Source organism: Prenolepis imparis, unplaced genomic scaffold (genome assembly GCF_030444845.1).
Source record: "Prenolepis imparis isolate NDT839.2.m4 unplaced genomic scaffold, iyPreImpa1.0 SCAF_6, whole genome shotgun sequence".
Lineage (NCBI taxonomy): Eukaryota > Metazoa > Arthropoda > Insecta > Hymenoptera > Formicidae > Prenolepis > Prenolepis imparis.
Genome location: NW_028141164.1, coordinates 18712773 through 18733319, shown reverse-complemented (window position 1 = coordinate 18733319; position 20547 = coordinate 18712773). Strand labels below are relative to the sequence as shown.

Here is a 20547-nt window from a genome sequence, read left to right as displayed (position 1 = left end):
AAGAATTGGTAATAAGAATGTTTATTTATTGCAAATGATATACTCACGCAGAAGTATACAAACATGGGCGTTCGGATGCATGCATGACATATGCGTGTTCGTGCGTGTTCATACTTATACGTGCATAGTCATTGGCAAGATTCTGCCAAAAATATATTTTTAATGTGTTTAAGATTTACATTACAGCATTGTATGTCTATATCGATTCCGTTTAAGATCTATTTGAGAACAATATATACGCTCACGTGTGGTTTACGATATCAGATTATTTTTTAAATAGCGCAGATGTTTTTATCATTTGCGACTTTTGCCAGCAAATTCATTTAAAGTTTTACATTTCAAATATTATATGAGGTTAAGAAATCTATGACAATAATGCGAGAGAGAGAGAGAGAGAGAGAGAGAGAGAGAGAGAGAGAGAGAGAGAGAGAGAGAGAGAGAGAGAGAGAGAGAGAGAGAGAGAGAGAGAGAGAGAGAGAGAGAGAGAGAGAGAGAGAGATGGAGAAACGGAGAAAGAAAGAGATATATATATGTACACAGGGGGAGTTTTTTAACTTGAGACTGCAAAAGATCTGGAAAACTAAGTATTGTACGAAAAAATGTTCCAAATAAACTTTCAATAGTTTCGAGGGTGCAATTCTATTCCGCAAAAATTAGCCCCTTCCCGCCCCCCCTAGGGTGGGACTGGGGGTAACTTTGAAATCTTAAATGGGATCGATCGACCATCAAGAATCGAAAAAATGGTTTAGACAAAATTTACGTATTTTTGGACGTAGAATTCGAATCTGCAATAAAAAGTAGGGATTCCCATTTAAGATTAATTTTTGCGGAATAGAATTGCACTCTCGAAACTATTGAAAGTTTATTTCGAACATTTTTTTCGTACAATGCTTAGTTTTCCAGATATTTTGCAGTCTCAAGTTAAAAAACTCACCCTGTATATAATTTAATCATATGATACTTTTCCATTCATGCATAATGCGTGTGAAGCGACAGAAAATTATATGCGTGACGTAAACTATAGATATTCTGTCACTTCATGTGCATCATGCGTGAATCGGAAAGTACATATAATATTTATATATAGTTATGTATTTTTGATTTTTTGATTTTCGTGTGCTATGTTGTCCGTAAACAATTAATAATTGGATTGTATCTTTTCAAGTAAAAGGACTGTTCGCGTACTCTTTCGAACTTATCTCACGATGCTCCGACATACGTGAGATTTTAATTGCGAAAGAATACACATTACAATTCTTAATTATTTACAGGCAGCATAGCATAAAAACGAAAAACATCAATATGCAATTATAAAAATATAATTATTTTGAAACCACAGTAGTAGATATACTATGCCGGTTCTAACTCAGGTCCTCTGAGGGTGGTGCGGGGCGCGGGGGGTTCTCCGTGGCGAGGGGTATGACGTCACGCGGGGCGGGGGTATCTCGGTGGCGCGGGGGCTGACGTCACGCGGGTGGAGGGGGATGTTTCGACAAAGGAGGGGGGGTCTAAGCATGTTCGGCAACTAATTATCTTTGTGATTTATGGCTACCCGAAGCCATAAAACTATGTTTTTCATTTTATGGACATTTTATCATTAGGAAAGGAATGAAGATTTTAGGGCCGACGCTGCGACGAACATGTCAAACGTTATTTATAGGGGTGCAAATGTAAAAGCGTTGACGTTCGGCAGCTTTGTATCCTCGCGGAAAATCGGTCGTAAACGAGAGCGAAACATTTTTTCTTAATATTTGTTAAGGAAGAATGCAACGTATCGGCACCAACGTTTGGCTGCTTGTAACCGGAGCACTCTAGAATCCATAAAACTATGTTTTCTCATTTTATAGACATTTTATCATTAGGAAAAGAATGATGATTTTAGGGCCGACGCTGCGACGAACATGTTGAAACGTGATTAGGTGCAAAAGCGTTGACGTTCAGCAGCTTTGTACCCTCGCGGAAAATCTCCCATAAAAACAAGAGCGAAACATTTTTCTTAATATTTTTTAAGGAAGAATGCACGTATCGGCGCCAACGTTCGGCAGCTTGTGTCCTTACTCCTCTATCCATAAAACCGATATCTCGGGAAACTATCTTTTGAGATACGCCAAATGTTAGAAAAGTAGACAGAGTTAGGTGAAATATATATAAGGAGGATGAGAGCGCGTCAAACCATAGTACGATTTGAAAGCGCATAGATGCAGCGGTGAAAAAAGTTTAGCGGTTACTTTCTTGTATTAGAAGTGTTAGTGATATAATAGTGAATAAAAGAAATAATGGAAAACATCGAGCAGAACGAACGCGACCTGGAGCGGTCCCGCCAAGTCACCACTTTGGGCGAATATTTTGCATGGGCGCTGTGCTGCGAGGAATTTATCAAACTGCTCGAAGAACGCAGTCGTGTCAAGCGTCCGCGACTCTCGATTGGATATAGACAATCTTTGGTTGCTAAAATCGCGCGACTCGAGGGTGCAAAGACTCGATTGCAGAAACAGTTTATACCCAGTGGTGGTAATTACAGTGGTGGTAATTACAGTGGCGATAATAACACGGGAAGACTCGTTTGGCGAGAGATCGATACCGCGTTCGAAAATCGGATACTGACAGGTGCGGTGATTAACGCAGACTATATCGAATCGCGACAATTTTTGGAAGATGCTAGTAGTGTAGTACTCGAGCAAGTGCAAGATGTTATAAAAATATACAACTGTGCAAAAGTAAATACCATGTTCAACGGTGAGTTTGTGTCCGGTGATAAACGCGCCAACAAAAGTATTAACACGAGAAATTATGAACTCTTTCGCACGTCCGATTTACGCGAGTGGTATGAGCGGCATGTCATCGAATCCACATTGGCGTCTCTCGAAGAGTTTCAGGAACGTGATAGCGGATGAGCATTGTCACGAATCCTCGATCTTACGGTCAATGTCAACAAGTGCAATCCTATGCGTGCGGGGTGTTATTTAAACTTGCCACGAGAAATTATGACGAAGAGAGCAGTGGTGAACGTGCAGTCTAAAGACAATGCATGTTTCGCGTGGTCAGTGGTGGCCGCTCTGTACCCCGCCGAAAGAAATGTGACACGGGAATTTTCATATCCTCATTACACGACAGTGCTAAATTTACAAAACATTGAGTTTCCGATGACGTTGAACCAAATAAAAAAATTTGAACATATAAACGATATCTCAATCAACGTCTACGGCATCGAGAGGAAGAAAGAACTATCTATTCTTCCGATACAGTTCACTGATCGGAAGAGAGAAAAACATGTAAATATGCTGTATGTGGAGGAGGACGACAACGTTGGACATTTCGCATGCATCAAAAATCTATCCCGGCTTGTCAGCACGCAATTGAGCAAACATGGTCACAAGAAATATATCTGCGATCGGTATGTATATTTATTGCAATAAAATTATATATTAAAATAATTGTAAATAAAATTGTAATTTTCATTTTACAGATGCTTGCACTTCTTTAATTTGAGCGAAAAATTGGAGGCTCACATTGCGGACTGTCGAGAAATGAACGACTGCGCTATCCGATTACCAAGCGATAAGGATAAGTGGCTCAGCTTCGACAACTACAACAGAAAGGAGCGGCTTCCGTTTGTAGTGTACGCCGACTTGGAATGTGTACTGAGGAAGACACCGGAACACGTGTCATACGATCAACATCACGAAGTATTTAGCGTCGGGTACTACGTGCAATGTTCGTACGATAAAACATTATCCGCCTACCGATTTTATCGCGGCGTCGATTGTGTCGCGTGGTTCGCCGAAGAACTTAAAAATTTAGCGCATCGCGTAAAGGGTATTTTGTCTGATAATGTCCCCATGACAAAATTAACGCAAGATGAATGGGAAAAATTTCATAGCGCCACGCATTGTCATATATGCGAGAAACTGTTCGTACAAGACGATACACGCGTACGCGATCATTGTCATCTGACCGGGCGATACAGGGGTCCCGCACACTCAAACTGTAATATAAATTACAAAGACTCTTATGTCATTCCTGTAGTTTTCCATAATCTATCCGGCTATGACGCACATTTCATAATAAAAGAAATAGCTACCGCGTATAAAGGACGCGTAGATGTGCTTCCAATAACAAAAGAAAAATACATTTCATTTACGAAGACTGTCAATAGTACCGACGATGACAAAGATTGGAAAACTTTCGTGAAATTACGATTCATCGATTCATACAAATTTCGCTTCAGTGCTAGTCTTGACAAATTGGCATCCTTCCTCGATAAGGGTAAGTTAAAAATTTTGCGTTCCAATTTTTCCGCATTATCCGCTAACAATTTTGAATTATTAACGCGAAGAGGTGTCTTTCCGTACGAGTACATTGACTGCGTGGACAGGCTGCAGGACACGCGTTTACCACCACGCGAATCATTTTACAGTCTTTAACCGGTGACACTGTATCCGAGAGCGATTACGCACACGCCGTCAACGTGTGGCAGCAGTTCTCCATTCAAACCTTGGGTGAATACAGCGATCTGTACTTAAAAACTGATGTCTTGTTGTTGGCAGATATATTTGAAAACTTTCGCAACACTTGCATCGCGAGTTATGGACTCGATCCTGCGTATTATTATACTCTTCCTGGGTATACATGGGACGCGATGCTAAAACATACACGCGTAAATTTCGAACTGCTTACCGATATCGATATGGTTATGTTTATTGAACGGGGTATACGCGGCGGTCTAAGTCAATGTTCAGGAAGATATGCGCAGGCCAACAACAAGTACATGCAGTCATATGAAGCCATCGAAACCATCATCATATCTCATGTATTTTGATGTAAATAATTTATACGGATGGGCAGTGTGCCAACCATTGCCATATGCCGATTTTCGATGGGTCGACGACGTATCTAATTTTGACATCTCGTCAATAGCGCTCGATTCACCTACAGGCTATATCCTCGAAGTAGATTTAGAGTATCCACAACATCTTCACGACACGCACACTGACCTACCGTTTTGCCCCACACGTGACAAACCGCCCTGCAAGCGGGAAGATAAGCTTCTCGCAACACTATATGATAAGAAGCGTTACGTCATACACTACCGCAACCTGCAGCAGTGCACGCGTCACGGTCTTCGTATCGTAAAGATACATCGCGTATTACAATTTACTCAATCCGCATGGCTCCGCGATTACATTGAACTAAATACAAAATTTAGAACACAAGCGAAAATTGATTTTGAGAAAAATTTGTACAAATTGATGAACAACGCGGTATTCGGCAAAACTATGGAAAACGTTCGAAATCATGTAGATGTAAAATTATTGACAAAGTGGGACGGATGATACGGAGCAGAGGCGATGATTGCTAAACCAAATTTTCACAGTAGAAGCATCTTTTCGGAAAATTTAATTGCCGTAGAATTACGTAAACTAGAAGTAAAATTTAACAAACCAATCTATGTTGGTATGTGTATACTCGACATATCGAAAGTGTCTGTACGAATTTCACTACGAGTACATCACCGCTCTATCGTGACAGATGCCGGATAATGTACACTGACACCGACAGTTTAATATACCATATTAAATGCGAAGACGTGTATGAAAATATGAAACGCGATATCGCTAGATTCGATACGAGCGATTATCCAATTGACAACGCGTACGGTATAGCGCATGCAAACAAAAAGATGCCAGGCTTGATGAAAGACGAGAATAACGGCGCAATAATGACCGAATTCGTCGGGCTCAGAGCAAAAATGTACGCTTTGCGAGTGGATGGCAAAAAGGACACTAAAAAAGCAAAAGGTGTCAAAAGTAACGTTATCGCGAGAACGATAACATTCGACGATTATACGCGGTGCCTGAATGACGAGATTGAAATGACACGTCAGCAGTCATGTATAAGATCGAAATTGCATGAAGTGTATACCATCTGCGAGACAAAAATTGCTCTAAGTCCGTACGACGATAAGCGGTATATCATACCTGATTCGACTGACACATTACCATGGGGACATTACCAGATACCCTTATAAAATATAATCTAATATAATGTAACATATGTGTATGTATTTCATATATTGGAACGGAAAGGATGTATTAATAAAGATTTTGTATTTCACATATTTCATGTATATTGTAATATTTCAAATACTTTTATATGTTGTACACATTATATATTTTTTAATTTTTGAGTAATTAATATATACAATTTGTATGAATTAAATTGCATTGTCCTTATGTATCCAAGAAATGTGCGAATTGTCAAATCCCAGCCATTTTACGTAAACCTCGTCACCCCTCCTGCGCAGTACTTTCTCCACGAGATATACGTCCGGATAAGTCGCGCTATGCAACTCGTGCTCGTAAAACGCTCCAGCGACAGATGTTTTGCGATAGTCCTCGAGTAGATAGGTTACGGGATTAGTACGCTGCACTTTAACAATTTTAAACACTTCGGTTGTCCAATTTGGTGTGTAACCCTTCTCAAAAAGTTTCTTGTACTTGCTAACGCGTACTGGGTCACCTACTTTGAACTTTGCCGGAGCGGCAATCTTTATGTTACTATATACTGTTTTTAAAAGTTTATCAGCGATCGCGGGGGTGACGTCGGCGGGTCGCATGCCGATTGTTCGGTGCTTGCGCGCGTTGTAATCCGATACGAGTTCCGCCAACGCGTCGATCCACTTGTAAGTTCCGTTCAGCGTAAACATCTTCCACATGTCGTTCTTCAGCGTGCGATTGAATCGCTCGACGACCAATGCCTTCAATACCGAATATGTAGAATAGTGATTGATGTTATGTTTCCGTATAAGCCGCTGCACGTCGGCGTTATAAAATTCTTTCCCCATCGGTTTGCATGTTTCTCGGGCATCTCTTGCTATCTCGAATTATCTCGGCGATAGCGTCAGCCGTCTCGCTTCCACCTTTACTCTTGAGTGGTATGGCCCACGCGTACTTGCTCAACACATCGATGACGGTGAGTATGTAGTGGTAACCTCTGTTGAAACGAGAGTACGGACGCATCTCGACGATGTCAGCTTGCCACAGGTCATCGTATCCCCGCACTATGACGTGTCTTCGGGGAAAATTTTTCCTTGCCGGCGCGTGCAGTTCGTTCACCAACTGCCGTTTCTCCAAACTATGTTGTTTCATCGCTTCGGTTTTTCTCGATCGCCGTTTGTCGCTCGTTTTATCACTCATTTTCGTTCTTGAGCCATTCCTGACCCGTTTTTGAGCCGTTCGTAGCCATTCCTGACCCGTTCTTGAGCCGTTCCTGACCCGTTCGTAGCCGTTCCTGACCCGCTCTTGAGCCGTTCTTGAACCGTTCTTGAGCCGTTCGTAGTCGTTCTTGAGCCGTTCTTGCGTTGTTTACTTCCGTTCTTGACCCATTCGAAAATCGTTCTTGATTCGTTCGCTGCCTTGTTCACAGTCGTTTCTAACCCGTTCGTAGCCTCTCCTGACCCGTTCGCAGCCGTTACTGACCCGTTCGCAGCACTGTTTGAGTTGTTTGTAGCCTCGCATGTAGCCTTTAAAGACTTGTTCGTAGCCTCGTTCGCAGCCCTGCTTGAGTTGTTGGTAGCCTCGTTCGCTGTTGCTAGGCCGTTCATAGCCTCGTTCGCAACTGTTGCTAGGCCGTTCACTACCACTCATTGTAGTTAGATAGTAGTTCGATAATCCTTCGTAGCTGTTCGATAATTGTTCGTAGCCGTTCGATAACCCTTCGTAGATGTTCGATAACCGTTCGATAGCCGCTCCTAACCCGTTCACTGCTGCTCATTCAGGTTGATAGCCGTTTCTGAGTTAGCGTTAGCCGCGCGTTGAAGTTCGTTTATCACAATCTGTATTGCCCGCACATCCTTCTCGAACGAAGTCAGCTTCTCATCTGATTCTTTCTGTCGATTCATCAATCTTTTAACGCAGGATTCCACATACAGTTTATTGACGGCATCGGTGTCAGCCTCAGGTTGCGCTACACGACGAATCTTCCGCGACCTTGCGTCATAGTCCGTAACGACGCGACACAGAGCGTTTTCGTGCACATAACTTTTCACCAATCTATCCCAAGAACCGCTTGTGCCGGTTGCATCATTTCTTGGTTCGAATAATCCAAATTTGTTGATAGGCATTTTTTTTCCCGATACGAGTGACGCTGATTGACTGATTAGATTTGTCGAGACACCATTCAATTTATAATAATGCCTGCTTCGCGAAGTTCCTCGATGATCGACAGGATCTCATTGTCGTGAGCGTTGTGGCCAGCTCGGCGCGAAGCGTCCAGCAATCGTACCCGATCCACTAGCTCGTTGGGGTCATCCCAGTGTATGTAATCGATCTTATTGTCGGTTAGCGCCATCGCGAGGCATGAATACTCCCTTTCCAGATTTTTTCTTTTCAATCGATATCAATGGTGCGATTATATGTTTGTACTTGTATCCCCTGTTGCTTCGTAATTGGCCTTGTGTGTCATAATTGCGTTTATGCGCGTTCGTCGCCAATAATATGCTCTTGTATATATGGATATCATCCTCCGTGTAAATGTCATCATCGGGAATTCTCTTGAAGATCAATTCGTATAATCCTGGTGTACCAATGTACCTCACTTTGTCTATAATTATAGAGTCATATTTGTCAATGTCGAATCGTTTGTTACCGAGACGCATTTCATCCTTGTCGAAATAGACACCGTACACGTGATCGATTTTCCTTTCTTTGTCGCCACCGAGGAGAGTGCTCATGTACTCTTGTCCCAGTGGTCCCAAGTGCTTTCGCAACATTTCTTGACTTTCCAGCGTTTGTAATGTGTTTCGAACAAACGATGTTTCGAGCGTGCTGCCCGAGGTTTCGAAAACATTTTCGTTTGCGAGTGTTTCGGGTATAGGTTGTACGATTCTCGTTGTCGCGAACGGTGTAGAGGTTATCATCGGTTCATCCAGTAAAGCATCCGATGTACGCTGTGTCGATGAGCGATTCGGGTTTGACCGTTTCCTCTTTTTCGGTGTCGCATCATCCTTCTCCTCTTCCTCTTCCTCCTCCTCCTCCTCCTCCTTGTACCGCTTGATGGGTAAGATTTTAATCTTTGCGGTACTTTCCGGCTCGTTTTTCACCGCGATCGAGTTGTCGACAATCTTTTGTAGCGGCTCAATAATAGGTCTAAAATGGGTCTTGATCGCGATATCGTCATCGATCTTACCGGTCTTCAAAGCGCGATGTTTCTTGCGAATTGATTCACTCATTTTCGCAATCTCCTTCGCTATCTTTTCACGCTCGCAAATATTATCGTTCTCAGCCATGTCGGTAGAGTGTCGAACGCTCGTGTTTCACCTCTCTCGACAGAACATCGGCAACGACTAATTGTTTTGCGGTATCGCGAACACGTTAAATCCGTTTCTGTATCGGCCGTTCGTAAGCGAGCTATCCTTATCTATCACTAGAAATCCATACTTTTGCTGCCAACAAGTACGACATAATTCACTGAAATCCTCGTATGACATGTCAGTATTCACGTGATCATTGTACACATGTTTCAAGTTGGTACCATCCTGTTTAAACAAGATTAGCAGGTTTGCGTTGTCGCGTATAAGATGTATCGGTATTCTTGCGTATGTTTGACAGAGATAGAAGCAGTCGACGTTCGAGTGGCGTCCCATTGAAAAGTATTCTCTTATCGTATTTTGTTTGTCGCACGCCACGTCATCGAAAACGAAAATCGAGTTTGGACATGCTTCGCTCGGTGGAATGACGTCACTGTTATTGGAGAATGTAAAATAGCCGATTTCATCGATCGACGTCAACAAATTCTCCAGATACTGATATTTTGGCTGTTGCAGTGACTTTGAGTACACGTACACGTTTTCAAAGCGGACGCCGTGCGGGCTTTCTATCAAACTGATCAACACGTTAGTTTTCCGCAATTCGAGGGGCCGCAAACGATCGCGCGTATAGTAGTCGGCAGTATCGTACCGTGTCTACGCATCTCCGCGTTGTCCCCCATCGATCGTAATCTGGCGTCGTAATTCGTCAAGCGTATCGCGAAAGGTTGTCGCACGAATCTCATTTTCCCACTCCCCGATTGAATCGAACGCTTGCCTATTTATAGCTGCGGAACCACGAATCGCTCAGTAACGAAAAAATGTTTGTTCTGCTAACAAGTGCTTCCGATATTCACGGTTTAAGCGCCGAACAGCTGCAATTTGTGCCAAAAGCAGTTTTACTGCAATGTGAAAATCACATCCACTACGTGTGGGACAAGCTTCCGGAACATATAAAGGCTGATTTGGAGGTTCAGGCCTGTCGCCGCTGTTTCGAACATTACAATCGACCGTGGCAGCAAACGCACATCGACGGTCCAGCGCCGATGATAAAGGATTGCAGCGAATGTCAGCGAAAAAAATAGGTAGAGGCCTATTAAATCAGGCGATAAACGCACTTCCGATCGAATTCCATATCCCCGGCTATCAGTTTTGCGGTCCGGGCACGCGACTACAAAAGCGATTAGCCAGAGGCGATCGAGGTATCAACCCATTGGACGCAGCGTGCCGCGAACACGATATAGCGTACTCTCAAAGCAACGATCTCATCGAGAGACACGCGGCAGATAGGATACTCGCCAAGGAAGCGCAAACTCGCATCGTTGCGAGAGATTCGACTCTCGGTGAGAGAGCCGCCGCCACAGCTGTCTGGGCAGCGATGAAAGCCAAGACGAAGTTCGGTATAGGCCTGAAGACGACAAAGACTAAGACGAAGAAAAAGATGGCGAAGAAGCGAATACTTCCGGTAGCGAAACGTGGGGGTGTATTGCCGATTCTACCAATGTTGGGCGCGCTCGGATCTCTGGTCGGTGGAGCGGCTGGTGTAGCAAAGATGGTGAACGACGGAAAAGCCGCACAACGTCAGTTGCAAGAGATGCTACGTCACAATCGCGCCATGGAAGGTCACGGATTGTATCTCGCTCCATACAAACACGGATGAGGAGTTTCAACGAGAAAAAAGGGGAAAAAAAACGTCAAAGAGACGCTAAAAATGCCACAGGGCCTAACTACCAACATACAATTGCTACAACTGGCAAAACGTATGCACATTCCATATTTTAGAGGTGTTTTCATGCGTGATTCATTACCAATCGGTGGTATATATCGAAAGGAGAGCGGCATCGTAAATTTGGATAACGCTAAAGGATCGGGTACTCATTGGGTAGCGTATGCAAAGAGGGGGGATCGCGCTATATATTTTGACAGTTTCGGCAATCTTCGACCGCCGAATGAATTGGTGCGATATTTAAATGTGACAAAGATACAATACAATTACACACCTGTTCAAACTTACAATCAAAGCATCTGTGGACAATTGTGCTTACAGTTTCTCCGAGCGGTCGATGCATGTGAATTTAAAGACTGACATTGTGCTATTTAACTCAGTATTCGTTAAACAGTTTTGCCGATATGTCTATGACGTTCACGCTGACTGGAAAGAGTAGCGTCCTCGCGGCAAACTACTTTCCCGCCGTAGATTTGAGCGACGATGAATACGAGCTAGGTCTAGCGGATTTTGAGACTTATCATACGATATCGAACGTGAATTCCTCGAATAATAAATTTTACTTTGGCAAAGATGACGCGGAAATTACGATTCCCGAGGGATCGTACGAGCTGCAAGCGATACATGAGTTTTTGAAACATGCAATTTTACGAAAACGTCCGCGACACGCTGTTCGTGACGATGATAAAAAACACGCTGACACCACGCATATTCGGACGAATGACGACGGTGACTTTGAAGATGGAGAATATCCGATAGTGCTCCGCGCTAATTATAATACGATGAGGAGCGAGATCAAATGCGCCTACAGAATGAATTTTAGCAAGCCTAACAACATTGGATCGCTGCTGGGATTCTCGAACCGTATACTGCAGCCGCGAAAATGGTACAAGTCAGACATGCCGATTAATATTATCAACGTGAACATTATCCGCGTAGAATGTAATGTGACCGCGGGCGCGTACAGCAACGGCAAACTCGTTCATACGATACATGAATTTTCATCGAGGGTACCACCAGGATATAAGATATCGGAAACACCGGCGCACATCATTTACCTGCCGATCATCGTGCGGAGCATTACGGATTTAACGTTACGCGTTGTCGACCAGGACAGACGATTGCTCGATTTTCGAGGAGAAGAGATCACCATTAGATTGCACGTACGACGACGACAGTGATAACGTACGTGTGCGGCGTATGAGATGCTCGTGTTGAACGGATCGAAAAATACGAGAGATAACACAATCTTTACGGAGCCAGCGACAACAACAACAACGTCGACATTCACTAATATCCAATCATCCGGTTGCAGTAAGAAAAAGAAACTGAACGCATCAAACGTTGCGTTTTTACAATCTTTGGGATTCGCGGTGCGAAACATCTGAACAATGACCGACATCCTCAACATTGGAGACGAGCCAATCTTCGACGATCGCATCGTCAAGATCGAAACTCACACGTACAACCCGTTCGCTAACACAACATTCGGACACAGTGATGAGATAAGAATACCCATACAACAACAGGATCTGTTACGTTGCCGTATGAAAGTTTCCTATACATCGAGGGAGAACTAAAGATAAATAAACCAGCCGAAGGATCTGCTGTGATACTGGGAAATAATTGTGTCGCATTCATGTTCGATGAGATTCGATACGAACTCGATGGCGTGGAGATTGATCGCAATAGAAACGTGGGAATAACAAGTTTGCTCAAAAACTATGTAACGATATCATCCGATAGAAGCGTGATTATGAGAAACGCCGGCTGGACTGATCCGACTACTGCGAATGGAAACTTCAATTTTTGCGTACCGCTCTACATGTTATTGGGATTTTGCGAGGATTACAGACGAGTGGTGATGAACGCTCGTCATGAGTTAATCTTAATACGATCGCGCAACGACAACAATTGTCTGATTGGAGATTCGACGCTGGAGCCTGTGATCAACATATTCAAGATACAATGGCGAATGCCACATGTGTTGTTGAGCGAGATTAAGAAGCTGTCGATGCTGCGCGCTCTGGAAAGCGGACATTACCTCAGCATGGGTTTTCGCTCGTGGGATCTGTATGAGTATCCGCTATTGCAGCGTACAACCAAGCATTCATGGGCCATTAAGACAGCGACTCAGCTGGAGAAGCCACGATATGTTATCTTCGCTCTGCAGACAGGTCGGAAAAACATCATGTCTGAGGATATGAGTCGATTCGACGATTGCAAGATGACCAATGTGAAACTCTATCTGAACTCGGAATGTTATCCGTACGACGATATGAATCTGGATTTCGATAAAAACAGATGGTCGATTCTGTACGATACGTATGCGCGTTTCTGCAAGAACTATTATGGATATGAGTATCTCGAGCCGAGTCTCACCGTCTCAATGTTTCTACGTAACGGTCCGTTCGTGATCATCGATTGTTCACGACAAAACGAATCGGTCAAGAGCGCAACCGTGGATGTGAGATTGGAATTCGAGTGTAAGGAGAATGTGCCGATGAATACCACTGCGTACTGTCTCATCATACATGATCGCGTGATCCAGTACAACCCGTTGACCAACATTGTGCGCAAAATCACCTAAACACACCAACAATTTAGAGAGAGGGGGAAGCATAGCAGAATATAAATCAAAGTGTTATGAGATAGTTGTCATTCTTCTTTTTAACTGATACATCGAAGAGAGAGATCTCGTCATGTCCGTACCAACGTTTGTGGATCTACAGGGGTTTATCCTCAATAAACAATTCATTGTAAAGGAAGCGGCAATCCTGAGAAGAGGATTTATTTTGTCACATTATTTTTTCGCATGTCCTGTACCATGGGGTGTGCTCATAAAATCTGAGAGACACCAAGCCTCATGGTTGACTCGAAATCATCATGGATTGCAATGGGAAGATGGAAACGTTCCATACAGCATGGCTCAGCGTTTGATTACAACAGCTATCGTTGGTGGACCACATGAAGAAGAAGAAGAATCCATTCTCGTATATGTAAAAGGACTTGAAAAGCGAGAATGGTTAGCCGATATATTGGATGAAGCGGGAAACGGTTTCATTATTGAGACCTTGGATGCTGATTACGACGATATCGAGTCTCTAAATAATCTAGATGTTAAAAACACTATGCGATGTGGAAAACATGTTAAGAATTGCGCATTACAAAATGTATTCAAAATATTTAACTGGTGGTCGCAACGCCAGAAAGAATTGCAAGATTTGGAAAAATAAAATATTTAAACATTAATGTGTTTTATCTCTTATTCCCCTTCCCCAATCCTTTCCTCACGAATCGTTTCTAAGAATTCTTTTTATCCGAGCGCCGTTTCCCCTTCTCCTAAATTTCATAGCGCCAATAGTATTCTAGAATCTCCCACCACATTTACCCCACTACTTTTAAAAATAAGCGTTATGTACAACACTCGATTAATTTCTTTATACGATCAGTGTAGCGTTAACCGTTCGTGCTGGTGGTTTCACTTTTAAAATCTGGAAATATGTACTACGCTGAAAGAAGCAGCGGCTCCGGCAGATATGCGAATAATTACATACCGAATTGTAATGAAACTCCATCGTTTGAGAACAAATGCGACAAGTAAGTTTAACTTTTTCTATTTTTCTATTTTTGTCTTTATATTTTTACAAATTGTATTATTTTTCAAACTAATTTCATTTTTACAGCATTTCGTTGGAGCCTCGTGCGGTTCGTATACTAGGTAGACGATATGCATTGACAGCTACGGAATTTAAATTCCTCGAAATTGGTATCAAAGTGGATCCACTGAGTTACGTGGAATCGCCATAGGAGATCATCGAGGAAAGGAACTGATACTATCTCTCGAAGCGTGGAGAGGACTCTACGAGCAACGTCACAATATTCAGAATCTGCTTCGAAACAATTCTAAAGATGCCTACAGTTTTATAAGCGTTGGACCGTTAACAGTGCAAGTTCGTACGATTAACGACGCCAAGTTAATAAGTCTTGAATCTTCAAATGTATGCATGATGATGATCGAATCGACGTTACACCGTATGTTCGCTCTCGATCCATGCATTGATGTAACTTTTGACCGATTGGTTAAAATTACCAATACAGTCGATATCAAGTTTACGCAATTTTCAAATATCGCGTCCAATGTAACGAATCCTAAAGAAGTATCAAATGTAATACGCGCGAGCGACGCCTTCAACAAGCATCAGCTCATCGATTGCGAGCTAGCAGCTTTAGTTTTTAGTCCATAATATGTAAGAAAAAAATATTTAAAAGAAGAATAAAGAGTTTTTAAGTATAAATTATGATGTAATTTCTTTGCATGCATTTCCATTCTCCATCTTTCTCCCACCCGTAAGCAGTCCCAGCTCTCATACGTAGCTCGTTGTATGGTCCTTGCGGGGGATGACGTCATGCGGGGAAGGGGGAACGTGACGCTAGAGACTGAGAGGCTAGGGATCGCGAGGCTAGGGACCGAGAGGCTAGGGATCGCGAGGCTAGGGACCGAGAGGCTAGGGATCGCGAGGCTAAGGATCGAGAGGCTAGGGACTGCGAGAGAGGTAGCGCTTAGGAGAGAAAGAGAGAGCGCGAGGTGAACGCGAGAGAAAGAGAGGGTGTGAGGCGAACGTGAAGGAGAGAGATGTTGCGGCGAGGTATATGAAAGAGAGATAGCGCGAAGTTAGGGCCTGCGAGAGGGGTAGCGCTTAGGAGAGCGTGAGGCGCAGCGAGGAGAGAGAGAGAGATGACGCGAAGGAGAGCGCGAGGAGAGAGAGAGAGGCGCACGCGAGAGATGATGCAGCGAAGGAGAGCGCGAGGAGAGAGAGAGAGAGAGAGGCGAACACGAGAGACAGAGATAGCGAGAGGCGCACGCGAGAGACAGAGATAGCGAAGGAGAGCGTGAGGTGTTCGCAAGAGAGAATTTTTTTTCTATTAATAATAATTTTTATTCATAAAATGTGTGTGTGTGTGTGTGATTAAAAATATAAAAGCATGTAAAATTTAAAAATAGATATAATATAAAAGATTATAAAAGAATACAATAAAATGTAAATATAAATTAATATAAAAGAAAATTAAGAATATTTTTATCGGCTCTCAATATCAAAGATTTAAGTATGAAATTGAATGGATAAAAGAAAATATAAAATAAAAATGAAAATATATGAATAAAAATTAATATAAAATATAAAATTAAAAAAAAATGCTAGCGGCAACGACAGCTGTGAGGTGGTCGGGCGATGGAGGTGGTTACAGTGACTGCAGCGATGACTGGTGAGGTAGTAGAGTGGAGGCTGCGTCTTATACTGAAAATAGAAACAGTGAATTTTACTTTTGTTTTTTTCAAATTTTTTAATTTATTATAAATATAAAACGGATACTTACAATGATTACAAAGTGGACACATGTTCCGCGTGAATATCAGATGCAGCGGAGCGTGACAATCGCTGCACCACTCTTCTATAATCACTTCATAAGAAGTGGTATAATGCACGCGTATGGCACAAATGTTTACAAATAGTTCCACATTTCGTACTACACAAGTAGTGCATAATTTAATATAATCTTCAGATATATAATATGAATATATAGCGCACACCCTCATTATAACATTTATGTTGCTGATTACAGGCACCTCCAATAATTGTTCAATTATATCCAAGTCCCCGCCGTGCTCGCTACTATAATCGGAGTCTGTTGATTCACTCACTATGTCATTTTCTTCTCTATCACTATCTTCTACAATATCTATAATATCTACATCAACATCACTATCTTCCGCATCTATAATTTCTATGTCATTATCACTATCCTCAATCATAATAATATCTTCATCCATTTCTTTTACTCTGATCTGTGCTATACGAATGCTAAAGACTTTTTGACGCGGAGACAGACTCTCTCCATAAGTTTCAACCCCCATTCCTCTCAAAATTATCGCAATTCTTCCTTAAAAATATTAAGGAAGATGTTTCGCTCTCGTTTATGACCGATTTTCTGCGAGGGTACAAAACTGCCGAACGTTGGCGCCGATACGTTGCATTCTTCCTTAAAAAATATTAAGAAAAATGTTTCGCTCTCGTTTTTATGGGAGATTTTCCGCGAGGATACAAAGCTGCCGAACGTCAACGCTTTTACATTTGCACCCCTATAAATAACGTTTGACATGTTCGTCGCAGCGTCGGCCCTAAAATCTTCATTCCTTTCCTAATGATAAAATGTCCATAAAATGAAAAACATAGTTTTAATGAACTCTAGAACGCTCCGTTGACAAGTTCGAGCAGCCAGACATCGGCGCTTCCATAATAAAATTATATTAACGAGGGTACAAAATTGTCAATCATCGGCGCTTGTTCTATACCTTTTTGGGGAAAATGTCTAAGAACCCTCATAAAAAAGTCGTAAAGATACCATCTACAAATATTGCACTCAGAAAACTCCCCCTCCTTTGTCGAAACATCCCCCTCCACCCGCGTGACGTCAGCCCCCGCGCCACCGAAATACCCCCGCCCCGCGTGACGTCATACCCCTCGCCCCGGAGAACCCCCCGCGCCCCACACCCCCCTCAGAGGACCTGAGTTAGAACCGGCATATCTACTCACAGTTCAAAATATGTATGTCGTAAAAAGGACAAAATCCCGTGAACTTACAAATGTTTAATACTAAAAACAGAATGTGTTCCAAAATTCACTGCCAGTGAAAATCTATAGTATACGTGACGTAAACTATAGAACTTCTAGCACTGGCAGTAAATATTAGAACGCACCTACAAAATATGTTCTTAAAATAAGGAACGAACGCGAGGTTAGGATATCTGTCATGTCATATCTGGAGTAGGCATTGTAGAAGAACATTCTGTTAGAATATTTTTATTTAAATAATAATTTATTATTTTCTTTATTTTTACTTAAATAATAATTTATTATTTAAGTAGTAGAAATATTCTAACAACGTGCTTCTACAATGCCTACTCCAGATGTGACAGATATTCTAACCTCGCATTCGTCTCTGTTTTAATATCATATTTTGTGTTTTTAGTATCACACGTTTGCAAGTTTACGGGATTGCTCCTTCTTACGATGACGTTGGATAAGCAATCTTTGCTAACATACTCGAGTATTTTATCAACGTAAGACAAGTGGACGTATGTATGAGACACATTTAATTAAAAGTGAGTAGTGTTATTTTTTCATAGTTTATAAGTAATAATTAAGAGTAACATAAATCTCATACAATCATCATTTACAATCATTACATAACATAAGTTTCATTTAATTATTTCTTAACCAATTTTTTTCTGTTTACAAGAGGTTCTTTGCAAGAAATAATGCATGGAGTGCTACACACACAAGTGCTGGGATAAATATGGTCCAATTACATTATGAAATATTTTTATTTTACCTTCTTATTGTGTGTGGAACCTAAAAAACTTCTGAATTATTATGATGATAATTATACGGTAAGATGCAGTTCATACAAAAGATATCTTCAAATCACACTGCTTATTAATATTGTTTCACGTTTATTTTTATTTTAACAGAAAATAGTAGTAGAAGAATAATAATGTGCAAACCACAGATTCAAGCTGCATCGAGTGACAAGAATGAATCCATTTGCAAACCATGAGATTCAGTTAAGCGAGAGTTCATTATTATTGTCTCCGTTTTCAGAATCTTGTGAAATGTTATGGAATCTTCAACTGTGACTAATCTGTATTTATTGAAGAAGTATCAACGTAATTTTAATCTTTACATGATTGATGAAACATTTATGTTCCTAACTACTTATATATAAGCATGTTTGTTTGCATATGTTTGTGTATACGGGAACTTTAAAATAGTCTTAAAAAGATTTATGTACAGACTGCAGTATCATCAACATTGCGATATTTATTTTACATTTGATGTATATATTATGTACAATGTTATGTGTCTAGATATATCAGTAATTCCAATATAATTCCAAAATATTTTTATTAAGGAGTTTGCCACTTTATTACTGTGTGTATTATGTTACTCTTTAAATTGTTAAAATTAGAATTATTTAGATTATTAATATTTGACACATAATATATACGTGCGCGCGGAATATGTTGAAAAAGAAAATATTTAATAAAAAATCGTAGTATTTAAAGTATATATGTGTGTGTTCACATTGTTTTTAAAGCATACATGTATTTTAACATTTATTAGTAGAGAAGAAAAGAAAGAGATGAAATAATAGAGGAAGTGCAATTAGATAAGGAACACAGATATACAGTGCAAGTATATATTTTCAGAGCTATAAAAATTATTTATAAAAACATGACTTGAAAAGAGAAAGTATCATTTGACATATCAATAAAAGTGATTACAATACACTACGAATGATTCCAATACAAGAAAATAAAATTATATTATGTAATCAAAATAAAATTTATATAAATTTTATATAAAACAAAATTAATATGCAAATAATATAATATAAATACTATTAATTATATTATTAATTATTTATATGAATATTATTATTATTATAAGATTAATATGCAAACAAAAGAATACTAATTTAAACACTGGAACGGCTCAATTGCACAAACATTAAAACTGTTTACTTGGAAGAGCTCAACTCTTTTCCGGTGTCAAGGCGACAATAAGCGGAGCTGGTTTTATAATTTCGCAAAGGCGGCGATGATAATTTTTGATATAATATTGAATATTGTAATGTGAAATCTCTCATGTGAAAATGATAACGCAAATAATTAAAAAAATTATTTCACCGACTGGCTTTTTTTTTAACAAAATGTGCGCGACGGAACTTGAGATCCGTGTTTGGAGTCTAAGAAGGATAGAAAGAGTCGACAAAAGCGTAACGTTAACACTCACACTATATTTAACAAGAATCACACAAAAAGAAACAATGGTACAATAAAAGTTACACTATTAAACAATGAGAGTTCGATAATTTGGTAGTAATCCGCAAGCAACGGAATGCGCGAGAAAAAGACAAGCTATCTATTTTCCAAGGTTTAAATCACACTCTGATCGCGTCGGTAGTCTAATCGAAAAAGAGTTCCCGCGGCCGGTCGAGAGGGGTTTTTATAATAACAATATTCGAGAATCTTCGAGACGCTTTAGAATGTTCTCAAAACCGGTTAAGGGCGATAGGAGAATGACGTTGTAATTCTCAACCATGATAACAATTATAGTTTGTTGTTATTTTGCGTCTCCTCTCGAGCGGCCGCGGTCTTTATTCTCTGTCTCTATTGTAGAGTGAGATAGCGCGAGCGCTTATTAACAAAGGCGCGGGGAGTTCGTACGCTCCTGCGGCCGAGCGCTAACTTCTTAAGTAGCGTAGATGATTTTTATATTACAAGAATTCGCTAGCATGTTGCATGTTGCATGGGGGGCACGAACGGAATTAAGAAGTTATTCTCCTTACAGCTGTTTTTTATTGATTCGAGGATCCGATCTCGAACATTCCGTCCGCCTTGCAGGAGAAGGCCTGCAAAGGAGTTTCTCGCGCGAGAGCGGGAGCACGTGCT

General features: G+C 41.1%; 1 protein-coding gene across 1 annotated transcript in view; it reads left to right on the top strand.

Moving 5' to 3' along the window:
* Positions 1–18650, top strand: part of LOC145937905 (uncharacterized) — a 21198-nt gene extending 2548 nt beyond the window's left edge. The window contains exons 2-4 of the mRNA XM_083041260.1: positions 3246–3394; positions 3467–3816; positions 18565–18650. Coding sequence (XP_082897386.1) covers positions 3246–3394; positions 3467–3816; positions 18565–18650 — 585 coding nt within the window. The remainder of the gene's footprint in view (positions 1–3245; positions 3395–3466; positions 3817–18564) is intronic.
* Positions 18651–20547: the final 1897 nt, after the last annotated feature.